Genomic DNA, 23911 nt, shown 5'->3' with positions numbered 1-23911 from the left:
CTTGAGCATAGTACGTTTCAGGAGTCTGTGCCATTTTCTTCCTTCTGAGTTTCTCTTAGAAGCTTGCTTTTGATTAATTTTTGCTTCATATGAAGTGGTTACCTGAAGTCCAGTACCGGTGGGAAGAATGTCTGAGCCTGTGATCTCGTACGTTTCACAGAGTTGTGATGTAATTCACTAAAGCACACCATCAGTACTCGCAAGAGCTGAAACGTTATACTCCTTGCTGTTCTATGTTTTAGCCAAAACTACAGTCATGAAGTGATACCCTGGAGTTAAACACGTTGCAATGTCGCAGGCTGCATTTTTTGTGGCTCTTGGATTTGCCGCTTTGCTGCTCTTGCAGTTTGAAGAGGACTTTTCCTGGCTCTTTGTTGGGGGGTTATTGCACTGTCTATACAGCTGCTGATTTCACAATCTTTTTTTAAGTACCCGCCGTCCTGAATGGCAGGTGTATTGCTTGATTTGATAAGGTTTGGAGGTATGGAAACTGGTTTTAGACTTTATTGGCTTGAGTACGTTTTCCGAATTGTGCTGTCCTTATTTAGTCTGGTAGAAGGCAGGACTAAAGAAGACAGCAGTTTCTTTTTTTTTCTTTTTTTTTTAAGTATTTTTGTATATAAATTGTTTACTATGTATGTACCATTCTAATCTACCAAGATCTGTGGATTGGTGGAATATTTAAAATAAATAAATACATGCTTTAAATTTTGCTAACAAAACTTAGAATGGGTATTTGTTTAGGTCTCTGAAAGGTTGGGGTGGCTAAATGTTGTTAGCAGCACTGAATGGAGGGTAAACACAAATTTCATTATTGCTCTTCTGGAGAAAATGCTCCTTTTAATTAGGGACACATAGATTGTCATCTTATGAAATCACCACCAAGTAAATCTCCAGCCCCTAGGGTGTTTTCAAAGTCTCCAATGTTGCTGAGGCCACACCTCAAAAATGAAAAGAAATGTATGTAAAGGGTAACGCCTGGAAGATTTGTTATTATGAAGGCAAAATCTAGACTCTGCAAGCCCAAAAATAGGTGATTATTTTATTTATTTACACATTTTTCTATACCACCTATAACAGAAAACCTGTGCTAAACGGTGAACAGTTAAACAAGCAAATAATACATTATATTAAAATTAAAACAATACAACAAACAATGCAATAACATAAAAATGACTAGTAAAACTTCAAGGAAAAGCCAAACCAAAATAATGCACTTTCAACTTTTTTTTAAAAGTTTTAAAATCAGAGAGAGTTCTCAACTCTAAGGGCAACTCTTTCCACAATGTGGGGCTGGAGACAGCAAATGTTCTAAAATGAATGATCTGCAGAGCTAAAAACATGGCTGTTCAAAAATGCATTTAGCCTAACTTAACATCAGAATGCAAAGAAATACAATAACAAGACAGACGAGAGATACTAATTGAAGCTAGAGGAATAAAACATTAAAAGAGAACTTAAGAATCTTAAACCAATGTACAGATTATTATGTGAGATTTGTTATATTATTTTCATGTATTACTTGCCTTAAGTCTTAGATCTTTAGTAAGCTATATAACAAATATTGGAACATATCATTTAATTTGATATGTTCATCACTGTTAATGAATTCTACCTATGTAAACTATCAAGATTTGTTGATTAATAGTTATGAATGTTACCTCTGTAAATCATTGGGATCATTATATGGAACAACGGTGTATAAAATGTTTAGTACTAAAAAATAAATATAAAATAAATAAATGCACTTTAACAGTGGGAATAAGAAGTAGGCCCTGATCAGACCACATAGGAACATACCTTAAGATTTTTTTAACCAAAGAAGCAGGGCCAAAAGAATAGAGAAACTTATGTATAAGAGTCATAAGTTTAAACTGAATCCTGTTTTTGACAAGAAGCCAGTGAAGTTGGCGCAAAGAAGAAGAAATGTATTCTCTAATTGAGCAAGAAGTAATTAGATGAGCAGCTGTGTTCTGCAACAATTGAAGAGAATCAATCATATAATTCGGCAATCCCACATAAAGCGAATTGCACTAAACTAGTGTATTCCAAATGAAGGCTTGAGCCACAGTTCTGAAGTCTGTAACTGGTAACAAGTATTTTAAGAGATGAAGAATCCGAAGTTTGAAAAATGCTGATTTGATTACAGCACACAATTGAGGTTTTAGGCAAAAAAATTGAATCCAGTAGAAAACCTAGGTCTCCTAATAGTTGAAGTGAGCTTAAGTGGGACCCCATGAACTACGATAGCTGGCAGATCAACTTGTGCTAAATTCCTTTATTGCAGCGCTCTAATTCACAACGGTTGCACAAATCTCGACTAGCTGGCATTAACAGGAAAGCCAAGCTGAATATCATGAGTATAAATTTTAAATTCTTCCACAAATGATGAAATAATGCCACACACAGACTGCAAGTAGAGATTAAATAGCGTAGAAGATAAGGCGGTTCCCTGCAGTACCCACCTGTCATGTAAATTGGAAGATTTACAAACTGCAGGGATATAATAATGTTTTAATTTCCCCAAACCTCAGAATGAGAAAGTTAATATCAAGGACATTGCAGTTTTCTAAAAGAGGGGCATGGCATTGAGGAACAGGCTCTTCCTGCTAGCGCTAAAGCTTTCTTCTTATTTTCTAAAGTTATTGAACAGGATTCTAAGTTGCCATCTGGCTCTTTGCTTTGAAAGGGGAATTTAGTTTATTATATTCTTGTAAATGTTATCGTTAGGTAATGGGTGAGCAATAATTTCTCTTTTTCTACATATATATCTTTTCTCTATATAATATATCTTAGGATATATATATATATATATATCCTAAGATATATTATTTATATAAATATATATAAATGTGTATATATTTATATATAGATATCTGTATATAGATAGATAATGGCTTGTGTTGGTCCGATAGTCACATCAGTCACACTGTCTGCGAATCTCTATGTCTCACACTCCCACACACAGGGACAGGCAGGCATAGGCACACAAGCTCACTAAAGTGCATCCAAGCTCACACATACACACATGCCCTCACACAGACAGGAAGAGGCATGATACACACTCTCAGACTCTTGTAGACCAGATTAACTGAGCAATACCAGGCGCTTTTAGTATATATATATATATATATATATATATATATATATATATATATATATATATTCATTCATTCATTCATTCATTCATTCATTTATTTATTTATTTATTTTTTAACCTAGCTATTTTCTCCTGCTTGTCTGAGTTTCCAGCTCATTCAGAACCAGGGTTGGGATCTGGTGTCATTTATATCTACCTGGGAATTCTTCAGGCAAACATGGGCCCTAAATCTAACTACTGGACTCTGCCATTGTGTAATGACTGACTGCTTCCCCCCAACCCCAAGGGCTGTGAATGCTGTCTCTGCAGCATCCCCAATCCCTGCCAACCTGGAGTGCAGAAAAGCTGAGCTGTGATTCTTTAAGCAAATCTGAATTTAGAATATCTATGGAGTGGATTTTCAAAAGATCTATCTGGCTAATGTCAGCAGTTAACTGGATAAATCTGATTAAAAATCTCTTCCCCCCACCCCCCCATGAGCTACATTTATGTGGATAAAATCACTTTCAGCACAAATTTAGCTGGTCCGAAAAGGGACAGGACCAGGGATGATCCTGGGATGGGTTTTCCTTTTAAACCACTAAATGTAAGCTCTTGACTCTAGCCACTCAAATGGCAAGCCTAAATGTAGCCGAACGTATTCAGTCCAAATATTCAGCTCAAAAACTAGTTGTGGCCGAATGCTTGCTAAAGATAACTGGGTTACTGAACATTGCCCCTTTATATTAAATTGTGTTTTCGTATCCAATTTCTATATTTAATATAATTTTGCATATTTTAATTTTGCTTACTGGATAAATTTGACCTGAAATAATTGTTGATTTTTTTTTTCTGTTGACAAGCAGGCATGAATTAGCCATAACATGCAGGTGATGTCATCTGATGGCACTGAGACTGTTCTAGCTCTCAGAGCTCAGCCAAGCCTTCCCTACTACAAACCCCATTGCCTGATCAAGAATTGTTCCATCACCCACTTATGTAAACAAATTTTTCCATATTTCTCATGCATAGTATCTATTAACGAGGTTGGCTCCTTGCCCCCCTCTTTTGTATATAGTATTTATTTATTTATTTTTTCGTTCACCCCCTCTTTATTTCTTACTCCAAGTTAAGGCATCCTTGTTATAATGTAACTTTTATGCTCCTTTATCTCTTGTTGATTGGTTAATTATATTTTCTGCTTAGTTCATTGTAAACAGAGTTGATTTGATTTGTATCAAGAAAGTCGGTATATAAAAGCCTTTATTAATAATAATAATAATTAATAATAAATGTCTTACCCTGGCGTTCCCGCGCACAGTTTCTGCCTCATGAGTCCCTCAGTCTTTCTTCATCTAATCTACCACATCAGCGTTTTCCCAGTCTCTCTCTAATATTTTATTGGTCTTTATTTCTCTGGCCTAAATTTTTCAGCCTCGTTGCATCTTTTCTGTTGATGCTACCTGGAAGCCAAATTTAGGCTCTTAGGTAGAAAGCTTAAATCCAGAGCCTCCGGGATAGCTTTCTCTGAAATGTTCCCTGTTCCATGCGCAGGTCACCAGAGGCAGGCAGAGCTCCGGAGTCTCAATGCGTGGATGAGACGATGATGCAGGGAAGAGGGATTCAGTTTTGTTAGGAACTGGGGAACCTTTTGGGGAAGGGGGGGAGTCTCTTCCGAAGGGATGGGCTCCAACTTAACCAGGGTGGAACCAGACTGCTGGCGCTAACCTTTAAAAAGGAGATAGAGCAGCTTTTAAACTAGAACAAAGGGGAAAGCCGACAGTCGCTCAGCAGCGCATGGTTCAGAGAGAGGTATCTTCAAAGGATACTAATGATGCATTAGAATTAGGGCACCCCAACAGTGAGGTTCCAATAATAGGAAAAGAAGTCCAAGTGCCTGTAACTAAAAACTCAGCTGAGCTAACAAATTCTAACTTATCCCTATCAATTAAAAAGTAGAATGAAAATACAAACAAAAAACAAACTTTGAAATGTTTGTATGCTAATGCCAGAAGCCTAAGAAGTAAGATGGGAGAATTAGAATGTATAGCAGTAAATGATGACATAGGCTTAATTGGCATCTCAGAGACATTGTGGAAAGAGGATAACCAATGGGACAGTGCTATACCAGGGTACAAATTATATCGCAATGACAGGGAGGAGCACCCGGGAGGAGGTGTGGCGCTTTATGTCCGGGATGGCATAGAGTCCAACAGGATAAACATCCTGCAAGAGACTAAATACAAAATTGAATCTTTATGGGTAGAAATCCCTTGGGTGTGGGGGAAGAATAAGGTGATAGTATACTACCGTCCACCTGGTCAAGCTGGTGAGACTGACAGTGAGGTTAGGACTTTTCAGCTTGGAGAAGAGAAGGCTGAGGGGGGATATGATAGAGGTGTTTAAAATCATGAGAGGCCTAGAACGGGTAGATGTGAATCGGTTATTTACTCTTTCGGATAATTGAAAGACATGGGGGCACTCCATGAAGTTAGCATGTGGCACATTTAAAACTAATCGGAGAAAGTTCTTTTTTACTCAACGCACAATTAAACTCTGGAATTTGTTGCCAGAGGATGTGGTTAATACAGTTGGTATAGCTGTGTTTAAAAAAGGATTGGATAAGTTCTTGGAGGAGAAGTCCATTACCTGCTATTAAGTTCACTTAGAAAATAGCCACTTCCATTAGCAATGGTAACATGGAATAGACTTAGTTTTTGGGTACTTGCCAGGTTCTTATGGCCTGGATTGGCCACTGTTGGAAACAGGATGCTGGGCTTGATGGACCCATTGGTCTGACCCAGTATGGCATGTTCTTTCTACTAAAAAAAAAAGAAAGAAAGAAAGATATGCAAAATTGAAGGCCAAGAACCCCATGGGCAGCAGATATGTATTACAGATACCCGTCCAACTTGGGCCCAGATCATGACACTACCAACTGTTATAGTTCTGATCAGATATCCCTGAGAGCACAGCAATACCATGCCTGGAAGATGGAGGCCCTGTGAAAGGTGCTGTCTGATAAGAGCCCAAAGCCTAAGAGCAAGATTTGGCAGCAGAGCTGCTCTCTTCTCAGAGCAAGACATTATTCTTGGAGGATTCTTGGAGCATAGTGGAATTGAAGCAGGATTCTTCTCTCCCTCTTTCCCGCAATTCAGGGAAGGTTCGTTCCCTCCCCATAGCGCCAGCTCCCAGATTTATCAAGGTCAGGGGTTGAGTGAGGTGCCCATAAAAGCACCAAAGTGGTGCAAGGGATCCCCTCTAGGGCCTTCTCTTCATGCCAAAGAAGCCAGCTCCATTAGCATGAGGTAGTACTGGAGCATATTTGTCATTGACAATGAGGTTAGGCCTTCTTGGTGCAGGTGTCATCATCTTTCTTGTCTTAACAATACAAGACAGAATATAAAAACTCAGCACCTGGCATTATAAAGCTGAATCTGCAGTTCTCTGAGGAAGAGCAGGATTTTAGTCCTCACAAATGGGTAACTTCAGATGGAACTGTGATGCTGAAGACTTGTGTCAAAGTTTCTAGAACTTTGACTAGGTACGCTGAGAATACCTAGCATGCCCCATACCATGCGTCCATGCGGGGTGCCTCGCCAGTCTCTTTTTCTGCGGAGCTGTAAGAGCTCACTTTTGCCTTTTTTGGCCTTGCGGTAAACATTCCTTTTTCTCATGTTTTTTGTGGGTTTTTCTCATTGTTCCATTGCTGGATCCCTTTCACTGCCTCCCCGTAGTTTTATTTATTTATTTTTTATTTATACAATTTTTATATACCGTTGCACAGAACGTGTTCTATCTCCACAGTTTACAATAGACAATTTAAAAACACAAGGGTAGAAAGAAAAATAACGATACATCGTAAAATTTCCATACATAAACTTCTATAAAATCTATCTAAAAATTAAAAATAACAATTAAATTAAATAAGAACAAACTAAAAAGTAGATCATATAAAAACCTGGGTTATGCTTCAGTGACTTCAGGACTAAAATTAACATTGAAATTAGATAAAAACAGACTAAAATAGATTGGATAGAAAGCCTGGCTCATGCTTCAGTGACAGTTTCAAATGCCTGTTTAAAAAGCCATGTCTTTAGATCTTTCCTGAATCTCTTCAAATTTTGTTGTAGCCGTAGTTCTTGTGGCAATTTGTTCCAGAAGGACAGGCCTGCGATGGAAATCACACTGTCCCTTACTTCGCTTAAGTGTGCGGACCTTACTGTTGGTACTGTCAGAATGGCTTTATTGGCTGACCTGAGATTACGCTGGGAGATATGTAATTTTATTGTAGAATTTAACCATGCGGACATATCACCGTACAATATTTTGTGGATAATGCATAAGGTTTTGTACATTATTCTACTCTCTACTGGTAACCAATGTAAATCCATTAAGACTGGAGTGATATGAACCCTTTTTTTGGTATTTGAGAGAATACGAGCTGCAGTATTTTGTAGGACCTGTAAAGGGCGTAGTGTCACTTTTGGGAGACCTAGTATTGTGGAGTTGCAATAGTCTAATCCAGTGAATAATAAAGCTTGGAGTAATGATCTGAAGTTTTTGTATGACAAGAAGAATGGCTTCAAGCGTTTTAACTAGAGATGTGAATCTGAATCGGTATCGGTTCTGATTCCGGTTCCGATTCACATCGTGAAATTTTTTTCTTGCAGTCCGATCGGGTATTTTTTATCGGCTGCGCCCGAGCCGATAACCAAAAAATACAGCCGACCCTTTAAAATAAGTTTGTTAGTATCCCCCCCCCCCCCCAAATTTTTAAATCCCTGGTGGTCCAGCGGGGGTCCCAGGAGCATTCTCCCACACTCAGGCTGTCGGCTACCAGTAAACAAAATGGCGCCGATGGCCCTTTGCCCTTAGCATGTGACAGGGTATCCGTGCCATTGGCCGGTCCCTGTCACATGGTAGGAGCAATGGACGGCCGGCGCCATCTTTAAAAAGAAAAGGGAAGTGATTATCCCCTTGTACAGGTCCTTGGTGAGGCCTCACCTGGAGTACTGTGTTCAGTTCTGGAGACCGTTTCTACAAAGAAACAGAGGCAAGATGGAAGCGGTACAGAGAAGAGCGACCAGAAAGGTGGAGGGTCTTCATCGAATGACTTATGAGGAGAGATTGAAGAATCTAAATATGTACACCCTGGAAGAAAGGAGGAGCAGGGGTGATATGATTTAAACTTTCAGATACTTGAAAGGTTTTAACGATCCAAAGACAACGACAAACCTTTTCAGTCAGAAATAAATCAGCAGAACCAGGGGTCACGAGCTGAAGCTCCAGGGAGGAAGACTCAGAACCAATGTCAAGAAGTATTTCTTCATGGAGAGGGTGGTGGATGCCTGGAATGCCCTTCCGGAGGAAGTGGTGAAGACCAGAACTGTGAAGGACTTCAAAGGGGCGTGGGATAAACACTGTGGATCCATCAAGTCTAGAGGACCTGAATGAAGAGGGGGTAGCTCGCGGGAATGAAGGCTACTACCTGGAGATAATACCCTTATTCAATATACATACACACGGTTAATGCGACTCCAACATTGCTTTAAGCTTCAACAGTAAGAGGAAATGTGGGGGGAAAAAAAGGATTTGCATTCACAAAAAAGCGGGGTGTAGCTTGCTTGTTACCGCAGTTACTACCCCCAAACCAAATAAGCCTGATACTTTACTTTCAATGCATATCTAGCATAGCTCTCTGCTTCAGCAGCAGGGGAGAAAGTCTGATACTTCACTTCCAACGCATTGCTCTCTGCTTCAGCGGCAGGGGAGAAAGTCTGATACTTCACTTCCAACGCATTGCTCTCTGCTTCAACGGCAGGGGAGAAAGTCTGTTACTTCACTTTCAACGCATATCCAGCATAGCTCTCTGCTTCAATCGGCAGGGGGAATGTAGAAAAGAGGATCTATATATAGACAACAACCAACAAGGACTGAATTACATAGTCGGGTAAACAAAAGCATGGGTGTAGGTTGCTTATTGCGGCGGTTACTACCCCTAACTAAGCTACATATTCACTTAGATGCAGTTCCAACACTGCTCTCTACATTAATGGTGGGGGTGGAAGGGAAATAGAACTAAAAGGTACTAAGAGCCAAGCGTAACAAGTAAGAGGAAAAAAAAAAGTGCATAGCTTGCTGGGCAGACTGGATGGGCTGTTTGGTCGTCTTCTGCCGTCATTTCTATGTTTCTATATGTTTCTATGGTCATGGGCCCTGTCCCACGGGATGGTGCTCAGGACCAAATACCTGGCCTGGATGGAGAACATGGTAATGGACAAGCTGAGTCGATCCTTCAAACCCCCCAAGTGGTTCTTGGACTAGAGAATAGCGAATCAGATATTCTACCTCAGGGGGAGCATGGATGTAAATCTGTTCATGTCCCCTTGCAATAGGAAGGTGCCTCAGTTTTGCTCCCTCCATAAGTCAGACGGCAAACCAGCCTTGTTTGCTCTTGCCCTTCATTGAGGCAAGAGTCTTCTGTACGCGTATACTCCAATTCCCTTAGTGGTGAAGATGCTTAAAGCTTTGCAAGGATAAGGGGACTATGATACTCATAGCCTCTTATTGGTTGAGACAGTCTGTTTCCACTCCTACGGGAGTTGTCCATCCAGAAACCAATCGGTCTGGGGACTTCCCCAGATCTCATCACACAAGATCGAGGCAGGTTGTGGCATCCCAACATCCAGGCCTTGTCATTCACAGCCTGGATGTTGAGAGGTTAATTTTGCAACTGCTCGATCTCTCAGAGGATATGTCTCGGGTCCTTGTGGCTTCTAGAAAACCTTCCACTAGAAAGTCCTATGGACTGAAGTGGAAGATGTTTTTCGTGAGGTGTATGCAGAAGACCCTAGATCTTTCCTCCTGCCTCACACAAAAACTGCTTGATTACCTTGTACACCTTTCGGAAGCTGGCTTAAAACCCAACTCCGTTAGAATTCATCTCAGTGCAATTGGCGCATACCACCAAGGTATATATGGTACACCCATTTCTGTACAGCCTATAGTTGTATGATTCGTGTGGGGCCATGCTTCATTTGAAGCTTCCCCTAAGGCCTCCTGCAGTGTCTAGGGACATTAACGTGGTGTTAGCTCAGCTGATGAAAGCTCCTTTTGAACTGCTGCGCACCTATGACCTGAAATAACTGACCTGGAAGATTATATTTTTGGTGGTGGTCATTTCCATGTGCAGGGTCAGCGAACTACAGGCCTTGGTGACTTATCCAGCTTACACTAAGTGTTGTCATGATAGGGTGGTCTTGCGTATGCATTCTAAATTCCTGCCTCAGGTGGTGACTGATTTCAATCTTAACCAGTTCATTGTCCTGCTAGCATTCTTCTATAGGCCCTATTCGGACCAAGACAAATGAGCACTGCACAGTTTGGACTGCAAGTGAGCCTTAGCCTTCTATCTGGAGTGGACAGTGGCCCATAGACAGGCCACCCAACATTTTGTTCCTTTTGATAGGAATAGATTAGGCGTTCCTGTTGCCAAACAGAAACTATTCAGTTGGGTAGCAGATTGCATCTCCTCCTGTTATGCCCAGGTGGGACTGCATCTTAGGGGTCATGTGAAGGCTCATTCTGTCAGAGCCATGGCAGCATCGGTGGCCCACTTGCAAGCAGTTCCTGTGGAGGAGATCTGCAAGGCTGTGACAGAGTTCTCTCTACACATTCACATCGCACTATTGCCTGGATAGGGATGGCCGATATGACAGTAGGTTCAGCCAGTCTGTCCTTCGGAATCTCTTTGAGGTCTAGAACTGAACTCTCCCCACCTAGGGCCCATTGTTTGGGTTCAGGCTGTCTCCCTCTTTTGTTGCCAATGGAACAATTGTCCTCATTGACACCTGGTTGAGTGTCTGTTGGTCCCCCTTTTATGTTGAGGAGCAGTCGATAGCTAGGAATTCACCCTTTTGTCAGGACTACCATTTTGCTTGTGTCCAGAGAAAGCAGTTGCTTACCCATAACAGATGTTCTCCGAGGACAACAGGATGTTAGTCCTCATGAAACCCACCTGCCACCCCTCAGAGTAGGATTTCTCCTATTTATTTTAATTGTAATTCTAGGTTACAAGACTAGAGAGGGACCCAGCGTGGGCGCATGGTATAAGGCATGCTGGGCATGCTCAGTGTGCCTTGTCAAAGTTCTAGAAACTTTGACATAAGTTTTCCCACATCAGGGCTCCATCTGATGATGTCACCCATGTGCAAGGACTAACAGCCTGCTGTCCTCAGAGAATACCTGTTATAGGTAAGCAAATCTGCTTTCCATTCATTGTTCAGAAAGCCTGACAGGAAAATCAAATCAGAGCTGCTTTGTGACCCTTTGATAGTGACAATGAAAAGTATTTATAGATCAAAGGGTAATGGGGCTTTTGCTGTAGATCTTTACTTAAGTTAAATTCTTTCAATATAAGATCCAGTTTTACATTTCACCACTTGCCTTCCTTGAGGGCTTGTTTTGAAGTGCAAATGGTAAAGTTGAAAATAGTGACAGCATAAGCACTCTGTCTCACAATTGCTTCTTCTTCCCAGGTCTGGCATCACCTGCAGCGATAACCCCTGTAGCATCGCCCCTATCTCACAAAATTAAGAGCACTACACCAGTTTCCAAACCTCTGGAAGGTAGGCAGCCAAGCAGTGTGGGAAGCTTCATAAACAAACTTTATCATTGTGATTTATAACACATGTCTCTCTTTATTTATTTATTTAAGATATCGAAGCAAGGCCAGATATGCATTTGGAATCGGACAGAAAGCTGGAAAGTTTGGAATCATTTCTGGGAAAACTGCATAATAGAGGTTTGTTGGGGGGGTAGTCTCTCTTCCTTCTCCCCACTCCTATCAACACTCCCATTTCTGTCTCCCCTTCGCCACCCAGCTTCTGTTTCCTCTTGACGCACAGCCCAGAATTTCTCACAGCAGATCTGAGTGGAGAGGACTGGTAGTTTGAACCACATCTTGATCTATAGATGCACACTTGACCCTACAGCGGTGGGCTGAAGTGCCAACTAAGGGTCCCAGCTCGCCGCTGTAATGGTCTTAGATTCCCATTCCAGCAGTTAAAGATCCTGCCAGAGCTCCATGGTCAATCGTTGTGATCCAAGACTGCCCTCTGTCCAGATATTTCTCAGTGAATGGGGTTGAACAGGCTGCAGTCACTGACTGGATTAATTAGGAACCCAGAAAATGTGGAGGAAATGACAGCGTTGATGTAAATAGTATTGCCCATTTTTTCCCTCAGATTTCATAGGTCCTTAGCACAACTAATAGTCACAATCTGATGACATCTTGTCTCACAGGAGATCCCATGGTGTAGGCAGGGTTTGGGTTTCTGATTTTTTTTCCTTTCTTTAAATGTTGGCTTCTCTCTAACTATAACATCATTGTTCATGTGGAAAGGTGATGCGAGTTGAAAAATATAAGTAGTGATTGTGTATCAAGCAAAATTCTTGGATTAGTTGATGCACTGTAAGTTTGTAGTGTGTTGACAGGGAGTCTCAGGCACAGAGACCAAAAAAAAAAAAAAAAAAATCAAATACTAAATGTAGGAGCGAAGTAGTATATGGCAAACTTAAAAAGAGACTTACTGCTTCCTCCCCTGATCTTGCCTTTCTTACAAGCAAGAAATGCCAGACAACTGGGAGTCCTTTGCAGCTTTTGAGATTCTGGGATTACAATGCAAGGGTAATGGGGGAGGGGAGGAGGCAAAGAATGAACTGCAGTTTGCCCACCCTTTGGTGATTAAAATTCAGGACGTTTGTCAAGTTTAGCTGCATAGAATACACATCTTTGTAAAGACTGTTTTATATGAACTGGCTCTAAATAAACCTAGCTTCATATTCTGAGTCACTATACGGCATAATGTTCAATTTCAGTGAAAAATGAGAAATAAAGGTCAACTAAGTGGTGGATGATATTTATTTTATTTAGATTTTTATATTCCGCTTTTCGGAATCGGAGGATTACATTCAGGTACTATAGGTATTTCCCTATCCCCACAGGGATAGGACTACATCAGGTCAAAGCAAGATGAGCAGGTTAATGAAGAAGGCCCTATGTGTAATTTAATGGCAGCGAGGGTGGAACGTGGAAAGGTGACAGGGAAGGAGGAGCTGCTGAGTTACAGCGGGACAGTGTCTGGTGTTAATGGATCAGGAAACTCTGGGCCCTCTTTAAGTCCTGAGGGGGACAATTTTCAAAGTGCTCCATGCGCTGAAAAAACATTTTGTCCACAGTTAATCAGCTGTCTGACAATGGGCCCTCCCTGAATGTGTGCTTCCAGCCTACATGGAGAGGAGGGCGTTCCCGGGAGCGGGCTGAGGTTGAGGGAGGGAAAAGCACACATGCCGATGGCGTGACCAAATCTTTGCATGCACTTTTCCTGCAAAATTCTACCCCCCTGAAAAAGGCAGTGCGAGTGAGCCCCTGTAATTTCACCCCTGACAAGTTTCAGAGGCTTGAGATTGGGGCAAAGCCCATGGGTGAAGAGTACATGTGGTTTTTTTGGCCCAAAGGCTTTCAAGCCCATTTTATGCTTTCAAGTCCATTTTATGCTTTCAAGCCCATTTTATGCTTTCAAGTATCTGATCATTTTCAGTTTGAATCGAATGTTCTACACGATAGAGAATGATGTGACTTGTTGGTGTGTCGCAACTTGATTGTAAGCTCTGTGGAGCAGGAACTCTCTCTTATGTAAGTTGTTGGCGCTTTCTATGCCTGATAGCCCTTAGAAGTGTTAACCAGTAGTGGTAGTTCTTAGTGCTGAGATTCCTTTTTTTGTTTTAGTTTCCTGATTGTAATAAGGTGGTTGCAGAATGAGAGAGTTTAAAAGCCGAAACAGTGGGTTATTTACTTATTTCTTACACTTGGCCCATCCTCCCCCCTAGGTGTTGTGTTTTGTTTTAATCCGCAGTTGGAATACAAGACACCCTACTGACGGTCACGGGCAAATCCGTGAAAGAGGTGATGAGGCCAGACGACGAGGAAACCTTCGCCAGATTTTATCGCCGCATAGATTACCCCACAACCTTGTTGCCGTTTGAAACGGACGATGACTTTGATGCCATCTTTGATCCTGAAGCAATCAGGTGAGCACCATTTTGAGGAAAGCATTTGATTATTTCTTAAAAAAAAAAAAAAAAAGTATTCAACGCTGTACAACCTTTCTTTGGCGGATCTAGTATTTCTCCTTCCTCAGTGAGCAATTATAGGCTTTAAAAAGCACGGCCTTGAGCCCATGGTATTGAGCTCCCTGTGGCCCCTAAACACCTGGCTGCACTTCTGCACAGATAAAGGGACAAGCAGCTGGGAGCAGAGTGGAAGAGGTGTGTTCTCTGCCCCCACGTCCTCCTAGCTCCTCTCGCCCTTCCCTCCCCCCTCCCTTCTTGAATTGACACGCTGCCGCCGACCTCATCTTCCACCTCAAATTGTTCCTATTAAATGTCATGCCCTTGTGCTGGTAATATAGTATCCAGTATCGCCTGGTAATGATACAGTACACAGTAGGAGAAGCATTTCATTATTTCTACCTTACCACCCCTCAAAAAAAAAAAAAAAGAAGAAATAGCGCATAAGGAACTGTTTGAAGGCACCGATGTCAGCAGCCACTGCAGCTTTGAGTTGTTAGTGAGGGGAATTGTAAGCTGTGGCAGCTTGTGAAGGAAAGGATGCTCCGGGCTGCCGACAGTTTCAGAGCAGCAGTTGTGCAAGGATTCAGGCTCAAGTTGCAGTCTTGTTTGTTTGTTGCTTCCTTTAATGATTTGATGGTGGAAGCAGTTGAGAAACGAACATCCCACACTACTCTCTCTGCCCTTCATCATCATTCCCCACATTAGTAAGAGTGCACGTCGCATCTTATGGCCCTGAGAGCCACAATTAAACATTTTAGGACAGGCAGTGCATTTCGGTTAATTAACTGTGAAGATCTCGTGCTGAAAATGACACTTCCGTTTGCTCGTGGGATGCTTCGTTATGATGGAGATTTGTGTAAATCCTGAAACATAAGAGCCTTTTTTTTTTTTTTTTATTGTTGTTGATGTGAATAGTAAGGGATTAATAGACTGGCAATGTTTAGGTTTACAGTTTTAGCAAATGGGAATTGCTTCCATAGCTCTGATTTTTTTCATTTGGAGCTACTTTGTAACCATTAAGCAAAGTCTCAGCGCAATCTGTCAAACCTGTGATTTGCCCATTAGGTTAACTTCTGCTGTGGCCGAGCACAAGCGTGCAGTGCGACCTACTCGTAGAGTCCAGGCTTCGGGAAACCCCCTTAGGAAGCTGGCGGCAAGAGAGGACCTCCTTCAGGAGTACACCGAGCAGCGACTAAACATTGCATTTATGGAATCCAAACGCTTGAAAGCAGAAAAATGTGAGTTGATTTATGGAGATGACTGTTCTGGCTTGCCTTTGTTCTTTCTTGGGATCGGGATTTCACCGGATATCTGTGATGCATAGGACGATTTTCAGCCTCCCCTCCTCCCTCTGTGGGCCTGCAAGCTCATTTGCAAGGAGAAACTCCCCATAGTGTTTCTCTTTGAAAATGCCTTACCCGGCAGGGACCAGGAGTGTGAAGGCAGAGAAGGATGAGTGCTCCTGGTGGGGGGATTATTTCTGCCTGGAACACGGAGCAGCAGCTGCTCTGACCAGGGAGACACAGGATGGTCACTGTCTCCCCCTCCCACCTTACTGCACCTCTGGATCGATTGTTTTCTGTGTGGACTTATTGCCTTGTGCTCTGCTTCTCACCAATTACAATAAACCTTTCTGCAAACTTTGGTGGTTTCTACTTTTACATAATGCCAGTAATTTTCAAGAGTTCTGTCCATAAGCTTGCTTACTCTGTATTGTGCAAGAATGGCTGTTTAAGCAACAAATTCTTCTGGGCTGCAAAAATCCCAGTTGCATGCATACCCCAGTACCTCTTCAAATCCCTAGCCTCTCTCATAAGAAGCCGATTTCATTTGCCTTACCGATATTAACAGCTGTGTGTGCTGTACTTTGAGCAGTCAGTCTGCAGCAGCTTCAAGGTGTTGGGGTCTGGCAGTTCACAATTTTGATTCCTCTAGTGAGGTTAAAACACTTCAAGACAAATATTTGTGGTAAAGGCTTTAAGTAAAAAAAAAAAAAAAAAAAGTTCAAATGATTAAACTTTTCCTTTAATTATCCTGATCATAAAGCCATTGATGGCAGAGGTCAGATTCAGAAAAATGCTTCTCCACGGAGATGTCACCTTGGTCTTCTCTGTAGTTATTGCTCTTGTGTGTGTGTGTGTGAATTCTTTCCTTTCAGTGTCTGGCTTGTCTCACTAATGTGACACCCTCTGCATCTTTGCATTGAATAATATGTACTGCATTGTAGGAGGAGAATGAGTAGAATCTCTTTGTTGAATGTTTTCTCATATGGGTGATGGTGGGGTCCTATGATATGTGCTGGCATAGGGGCCGATGCTATACAGTGCACTCAGCCAAGCGCACTGTTAAGCCGCAGTTCGCGAGTTGTACAGGCGCTAACTAATCCCCTTATTCAATATGAATGAGGATATTAGGCATTCACTGCCGATGTAAAAAAAAAAAAAAATGTGCGTTTAGGACGCACATTTAGCGATTCCTCCTGCAGAAAAATCCAACATACCCACAATGTGGGGGTTTTCATTTTTTATTATTTTGATTTTCTTTTACAGTTTCCAAAAACTCAAATTTGTCAGAGGTCGCACTAGCTGGACTAGCGAGCAAAGAGAACTTTAGCAATGTCAGTTTGCGGAGTGTAAACCTAACCGAGCAGAGCTCCAACAACAGTGCTGTTCCATACAAGAAACTAATGCTGCTGCAGATTAAAGGTATGCCCAGGGCGAAAAGCAAACAAGGGAGAGAAATAGTCAAAAATGCATTTTCAGTGGTTTTCCAACATTGGCATCTTGGAGATTTTTAATATATTTTTTCCTCTGCCCACAAAAAAAAAAAAAATATTTTGATCCATTTTAACTTCTACCAGAGCTTTAATAAGAGTAATGCTTATGCAGTGCCTATGGCAGCACAGTAGCCAAGCTCTGTCAGGTCCAACCATTTTATGTTGGCCCATAAACCAGTTAACTGGAGTCAAGCACTCCCTTCATTTAGCTCCTGAAAGTTGCTGGTAACTTTCCTGCATACTTGAAAATGATTTTGGGGGGGGTGGGATGGAGGAATTTAGGAACACATTGTGTACACTAATGTTCTGGGTTAATTACAAGTGTGTCATTGTACATTTTGACAGTGTTGCAGTGGCGTAGCATATCTTAACGTGCCCAGAAGAGGACATCCCTGAGTAAACGGGGGCTTCCTTTTAAATCATTTTGATTAAAGGTTGCAGAATATTGGGCAGCTTATTGTATTGAAGCATCGCTGCTCATTCAAAATCACTTTTATTCAGCAGGATGTACAAATGAAGCAAAGCTGGGAGTATTTGGGGAAAAATAGTCTAAGTAGAGATGTGCACTAACCCGATGCGCACATAACCGGAAAACCGTATTTTCCCGAAATTTCAGGAAAATTGGGTTAGTTTTCGGCCCGCCGCAGGAAATTTCATATTTCCCGTGGTTCTGGCCTTTGTAATTCGGGGGATCTGAATTTCGGGTTAGTGAGCGCTAACTCCCCATTAGTGTGCACTACTCAAAAACCGAATTTTCCCAAATTTTGCCTAATTCATCCTAAACAATTGCACATCCCTACTCCTAAGTAAATAATACATAGCTGTAACAAGGAAAACAATAAAGTGGCAACATAATAGCACTGATCTTTAAAAAAAAAAAAAACTAAAAAAAAAATTCTCTGTTGCGAGTAATTGCAATAGCTTGTTTGATCAATCCCTTATTCAGACCAAATACAAAATGTTTTGTTGTGCGTGTGCCACATTTAATTTCTTGCCATTTAAAGTTTCTCAATCTTTATTTAGGAAGAAGACATGTTCAAACCAGATTAGTTGAACCGAGGTCTTCCTCATTAAACAGTGGCGACTGTTTCCTGCTGTTAACTCCTCTTTACTGCTTCCTGTGGACTGGAGAATTTGCGAATGTCATTGAAAAAGCCAAGGTCTGTATCCTGGACTGCTGAGATCTCCTACATGCTTGCAGTCTTTTGATGTAAACCGTGCTTGGCTGCAAGTTATCTCAAGCACCCAGCACTGTAAGCACTAGCCTACCATATAAGGCTGATTTTATTTCTCTATCTGCCACCGTGTTGGACTTCCAAAAGCTTGAGATGAAATGTGCAAGTTGGAAAGCTGAATAAAAAAAAAAAATTGCTCAGGAACTGAAATGTAAAAAATTCTCCTGACATAAGTATGGCAATTCTGTTGGCATGAGCTGAAGGGTAAGATTCTACCAAACTGAGTTCAATTATTTGAGTGTGATGTGCAAATAGCCTTTCAGGATTTTGAAGTAATCTTGGTGAATAGACGGGATGTCCTAAAGTAGTGTACATTTTTAAAGGGTACATTTACCCAGCCTCCCCTTATTTTCCCCTAGCATTATATTATGAAATAGTTCTACAACACACACCCACTAGTTCTCTTGTTTTGTTTTATGAAAATAGAAGTATCCAAAACAAGCTTCTTACAATTATCCTTTCATTTATTAATGGAGACAGTTTTGTGATGTGTGCCTGTGAATTAGTACATTTTAGGCCTATAGTTCAATTTATAAAATACAGAACATGATAGCAGATAAAGACCACTAGGCCCGCTTTATATGGCCATTTTCTCCTTTCTACTGCAATAGAGGTAGGCAATTCTGGGCCTCAAGTGCCACAAACAGGTCTGATTTTCAGATATCCACAATGAATATGCATGAGAGAGATTTGCATACAGTAGAGGCAATGCATGTAAATTTATCTCATATTCATTGTGGCTAATCTGAAAACCAGACTTGTTTGCAGCACTTAAGGCCCAGAGTTGCCTTCTGTGCTTGTCCATGCATTCATGAGGGGATTTTTTAACCCAGCAGTTTCCTCCTGCTCTTTCGTACTTCCAGCTCAGTCAGAACCAGAGGTAGGATCTGTTGCCATGAACCTTTATTTGCAACTAACCTGGGCCTTTCCCCCCTATTTTATACCCCCTCCCATCTTTCATTTAGTCATAAGAACATAAGAAATTGTCATGCTGGGTCAGACCAAGGGTCCATCAAGCCCAGCATCCTGTTTCCAACAGAGGCCAAAACCAGGCCACAAGAACCTGGCAATTACCCAAACACTAAGAAGAACCCATGCTACTGATGCAATTAATAGCTGTGGCTATTCCCTAAGTATAATTGATTAATAGCCATTAATGGACTTCTCCTCCAAGAACTTATCCAAACCTTTTTTGAACCCAGCTACACTAACTGCACTAACCACATCCCCTGGCAACAAATTCCAGAGCTTTATTGTGCGTTGAGTGAAAAATAATTTTCTCCGATTAGTCTTAAATGTGCTATTTGCTAACTTCATGGAATGCCCCCTAGTCCTTCTATTATTCGAAAGTGTAAATAACCGAGTCACATCTACTCGTTCAAGACCTCTCATGATTTTAAAGACCTCTATCATATCCCCCCTCAGCTGTCACTTCTCCAATTATTGTAGGCCAGAACCTCCAATTGTAGGCCAGAACCTTCCAATCATGAATCTTGAATCCAGCCAGTAGGGGTCATCCTTAAGCAATGACCATGAAGCGATATACATATGTTCTTTAAGTTTCACTTGATAAGGATTATAGGTCAAACTCTCCACCATTTTGATAGCCACTTTCTGAACTACTTCTACTGTGTTTATGTGCTTCTGGAGTTGTGTATAAAGGTATTGTCACCCACTTCTCTGTTGGTTACACCTCATACTGTTCACCTTAGCTTTTCACTGGCTCTCCCAACTGCATTGTTGCCTTGTTTGGCAGCCTCACTCTATGAGATGTAATTGCTCAAAAATGTTTTGGTTCTTTTTTTCTTTGGAGGGGGGAAAGAGGGGAGCACCTCCACGAATTTGTACCCAGCTGAAGAATTCATTAATTATTTGGATCCTATCATGCTGTTTTTCAAAGTCTGCCTTTTACCTTATAACTTGCTTTGTAAACCAGAAAAAATGCACAGAAATGTCATAAAAAGTCAATGGTCTCACTGAGATAATTATATAAATCTTGTAGGCATCAGAGCTTGCAACTTTAATTCAGACAAAGAGGGAACTTGGCTGTAGAGCTTCTTATGTTCAGACCATAGAAGAAGGCATAAACACTCATACCCATGCCGCCAAAGACTTCTGGAAACTCTTGAATGGCCAGACAGCTTACCAAGGTGAGTTCTTTGGAATACATTGAAATTTGATCATTCTGATACACTCAGAGACGCTGTTAGAGCAAGCAATCATCAGTAGATGCATTACCAAAACACCAGAGCAGTGTCAGGAAGCAGGATTTTGAAATGAAAGAATTTACAGCAGCAATTTCTCTTACAAGATAAGTTATTTTTAATTTGCAAATGTGAAAAACCCCAAAAATAAGTATCACTGTGGTGACCGATGATTATAATGTATTGACGTGGTCAAACAATAGTGTTAACAGTGTCTCGATATGGCGGTCATTTGAAGTTTTCCAGTTCACTTTGGTGGTGAATTATTGTTATTTTGGGGAAAATTATAACATATTCAGATCATTTCAGTCCATCCTTACTCTGCTTAACAACCATACATAATCTAACACCTGTGAAAATAACCATATTTTGATTTCCTTTTGGAAAATCAAGTAATTTAGCTCCATTCTAGCCTCTACCAGGAGAGAATTCTACAACATTGGGAAGACAGTTGAGAAAGCTCTTGTTCAAGTTTAAGTCCCTAAAACTGGACACCACCAATAACGCCCCCTTGACTAGATTGCAATATTCGGGTAGGCATATACAATTGCAATTTCTTCTGTAAATACTCCAGACCTTTTCCTCTCAATATCTGGAAAGTCATATATCAAGATCTTAAATTGGGAACATTTATTTATAGGTAGCCAATGCAATTTAAACAAAAGTGGACTAATTGCCATTGTACAAGATTCACCCATCATTAACCGGACCACTGTGGTTTGTACCACTTCAAGCTTACTAGTCAGACTAACCGGATGACCCACACATAGAGGACATTTCAAAAGTCTGAGACACAATCAAGGTTTGAATCACTGTCTTAAATGTAGTAGCCATTTGCAGAAATGGGCAAAGTCTGTTTACGAACTTTAACCTGTAGTATATTCCATGAAGTAACTGTGATATCTGGGATTCCATTGAGAAATTTGAGTTTAACTTGACCATTAAATCTCATACCTTTCTCACTGATGTCATCTTATCACAACCAATCAGCATGGACACTGGTTGAAAATCCTTGTTACCACCTATTCCCAATAGCTCTGTCTTAACATTTAACTTCAGTCGACTTTGCAAAAAACACTTTAATACAAAATCCAATTTAGCCTCTAATTCTGCCACATCCCCTACCCTATATGTAACCCAGACCACTTTTTGAGTTACTACTAGGTCTTGCAACAGCCTAGGGCAGTTAGAGAAATAATTAGGGGAGTATCCATTCATGGACAGCTCTCCCACTGGCAGAGCTGTAATGGATACCCTTGGGCCTGAGGTTTTATAGTAGAGCTCTGCAATAGGCTCTTGGGGCAGTAGCATTTGGAAATCAGAGAGAGAGAGGGGTTGTATTTTTGTTAAGTTGGAGTTTGGGCCTACTTGGAGCCTCAAAAGCCCTCTGAGACCCCTCCAAGATAAACCAAAGGGGCTCCGCTGCTGTACTCTCCCCACAAGGTGAAGAGTGGCTGCTCTGGGACTGATTTTTGGGATTTTGAACCTTTATTTAGAGGAGCCTTGCTGAAAGCCTGGGATTTTTCAGAGCCCAGGGAATGGGGAACCCTGGGCTGAAAACACCCACTTGTTGGGCAGATCTTCCCTAAACAAGGTGGTGACCTGTTGCAGTGGATTCTTGCAGTTATCTAAGTTGGGGAAGAAGATTTGTTTTTCAACATATGGGAGGAAGTGTTTTCTATCCCTCTTCCTGTCTATCAAGGGGACTGGTAAGAACTGCAGTCCACAAGGATTCCTACCATCGGGGATCCCACCAGAAGATTAGTCTACTAACTATGAGTAAAAGATCTACATTTGAGGGAGGATGGCCATCTGGCATCTACAAAGAGCCCTGAGGGATAGAGACATTAGTTCTGTGCCAAAATAGATTGTTGTGCCATCGGAAGAGGTTTCCCGACCCATCCAAGGGGGCCTAGCCCAGAGGGACCACTCCACAATCTAATACAGAAGTGTGGATGGATTCCTGGCCTGATAACGACTAATGCGCAGATAGAGGAGAAAAGATCGTAATTGAGAGAGAAATTGCAGAGACTGTGGTGTATGATTTACCATATTTAATTGTGCCATTCAACGAAACTGTATCAGTAAAGCATTATTTTGGACACTGCCTACGTGGTCCAAGTGTGGTTTGTTTGTCACCCTGCACATCGCAGAATGAGGAAGCTGCAGCACAGCTCGTTAGTCACCCCATACTGGGACGGGAGAGGACTCCTTTCCACCCCTAGTCCAAAGGACCTGCACTTTGGGATGGGAGGAAAAGTAAAAGTTAGCCAGTGTCCCTGGCCCAAAGAACCTAATAACTTTGTCCCTTTCCATACTCGACTCGTACATTAAGGAGGGGTTACATATTCTTATTTAATGGGACCGCAATCTGAACATCATCGGCATATACAGTATATATGCCTGTCCCTTTAAGGAATGAAATAACATTCCTAGGGGCGGATTTTAAGAGCACTGCTCGCGTAAATCCGCCCGGATTTACGCGAGCAGGGCCTTGCGCGCCGGCGCGCCTATTTTCCATAGGCCTGCCAGCGCGCGCAGAGCCCCGGGACTCGCGTAAGTCCCGGGGTTTTTCGAGGGGGGCGTGTCGGGGGCATGTCGGGGGTGGGGCCAATCGGCGTGGCGTTTTGGGGGCGGGCCCAGGGGCGTGGTTTCGGCCCGGGGCGGTCCAGGGGCATGGCCGCGCCCTCCAGAACCACCCCCGGGTCGCGTCTCGGCGCGCTAGCAGCCCGCTGGCGCGCGGGGATTTACTTCTCCCCTCCGGGAGGCGTAAATCCCCGGAGAAAGGTGGGGGGGTTTAGATAGGGCCGGGGGGGTGGGTTAGATAGAGGAAGGGAGGGGAAGGTGAGGGGAGGGCGAAAGCGAGTTCCCTCCGTGGCCGCTCCGATTTCGGAGCGGCCTTGGAGGGAACGGAGGCAGGCTGCACGGCTCGGCGCGCGCCGGCTGCACAAAATCGGCAGCCTTGCGTACTTTTGTTTGCGACTGGTGCGCCAACAAAAGTACGCGAACACGCATTTTTTGTAAATCTACCCCCTAATGTTTGTAAGAAGATATTAAATAAGAGAAAGAGATAATGGTGGTCCCCGGTGGACCCCACTTTTCATTAACACTGAAGTGGAGTAAATTCCATCTATAAGGACCTTTTAAAATACTTACCCTGTAGAAAAAGAAGTTAACCAACACAAAACCAATTACCTGCTATTATGTTCACTTAGAGAATAGCCACTGCCATTAGCAATGGTTACATGGAATAGACTTAGTTTTTGGGTACTTGCCAGGTTCTTATGGCCTGGATTGGCCACTGTTGGAAACAGGATGCTGGGCTTGATGGACCCTTGGTCTGACCCAGTATGGCATTTTCTTATGTTCTTATGTAACCAGCACATCTCTTCAGCAAAATATTATGATCCAGCAGATCAAATGCTGAAGATAAATCCAGCATAATCAGCAATACCTCTTGACCCTTATGTAAATAATGGTA

The 23911-nt window shown here is 42.0% G+C and overlaps 1 protein-coding gene across 12 annotated transcripts in view; it reads left to right on the top strand.

Moving 5' to 3' along the window:
* The window catches only part of SVIL (supervillin), a 348412-nt gene that overhangs the window by 259751 nt on the left and 64750 nt on the right, over positions 1-23911 (top strand). For all 12 annotated transcript variants that reach the window (XM_029588612.1, XM_029588613.1, XM_029588603.1 and 9 more), the window contains 7 exons: positions 11620-11709; positions 11799-11885; positions 13999-14173; positions 15281-15453; positions 16765-16920; positions 18015-18151; positions 20229-20376. In XM_029588612.1, the coding sequence (XP_029444472.1) occupies positions 11620-11709; positions 11799-11885; positions 13999-14173; positions 15281-15453; positions 16765-16920; positions 18015-18151; positions 20229-20376 (966 nt within the window). The remainder of the gene's footprint in view (positions 1-11619; positions 11710-11798; positions 11886-13998; positions 14174-15280; positions 15454-16764; positions 16921-18014; positions 18152-20228; positions 20377-23911) is intronic.

This window comes from Rhinatrema bivittatum, chromosome 2, assembly GCF_901001135.1.
Source record: "Rhinatrema bivittatum chromosome 2, aRhiBiv1.1, whole genome shotgun sequence".
Taxonomy (NCBI): Eukaryota; Metazoa; Chordata; class Amphibia; order Gymnophiona; family Rhinatrematidae; genus Rhinatrema; species Rhinatrema bivittatum.
This window is presented reverse-complemented; position numbering and strand designations above follow the sequence as displayed.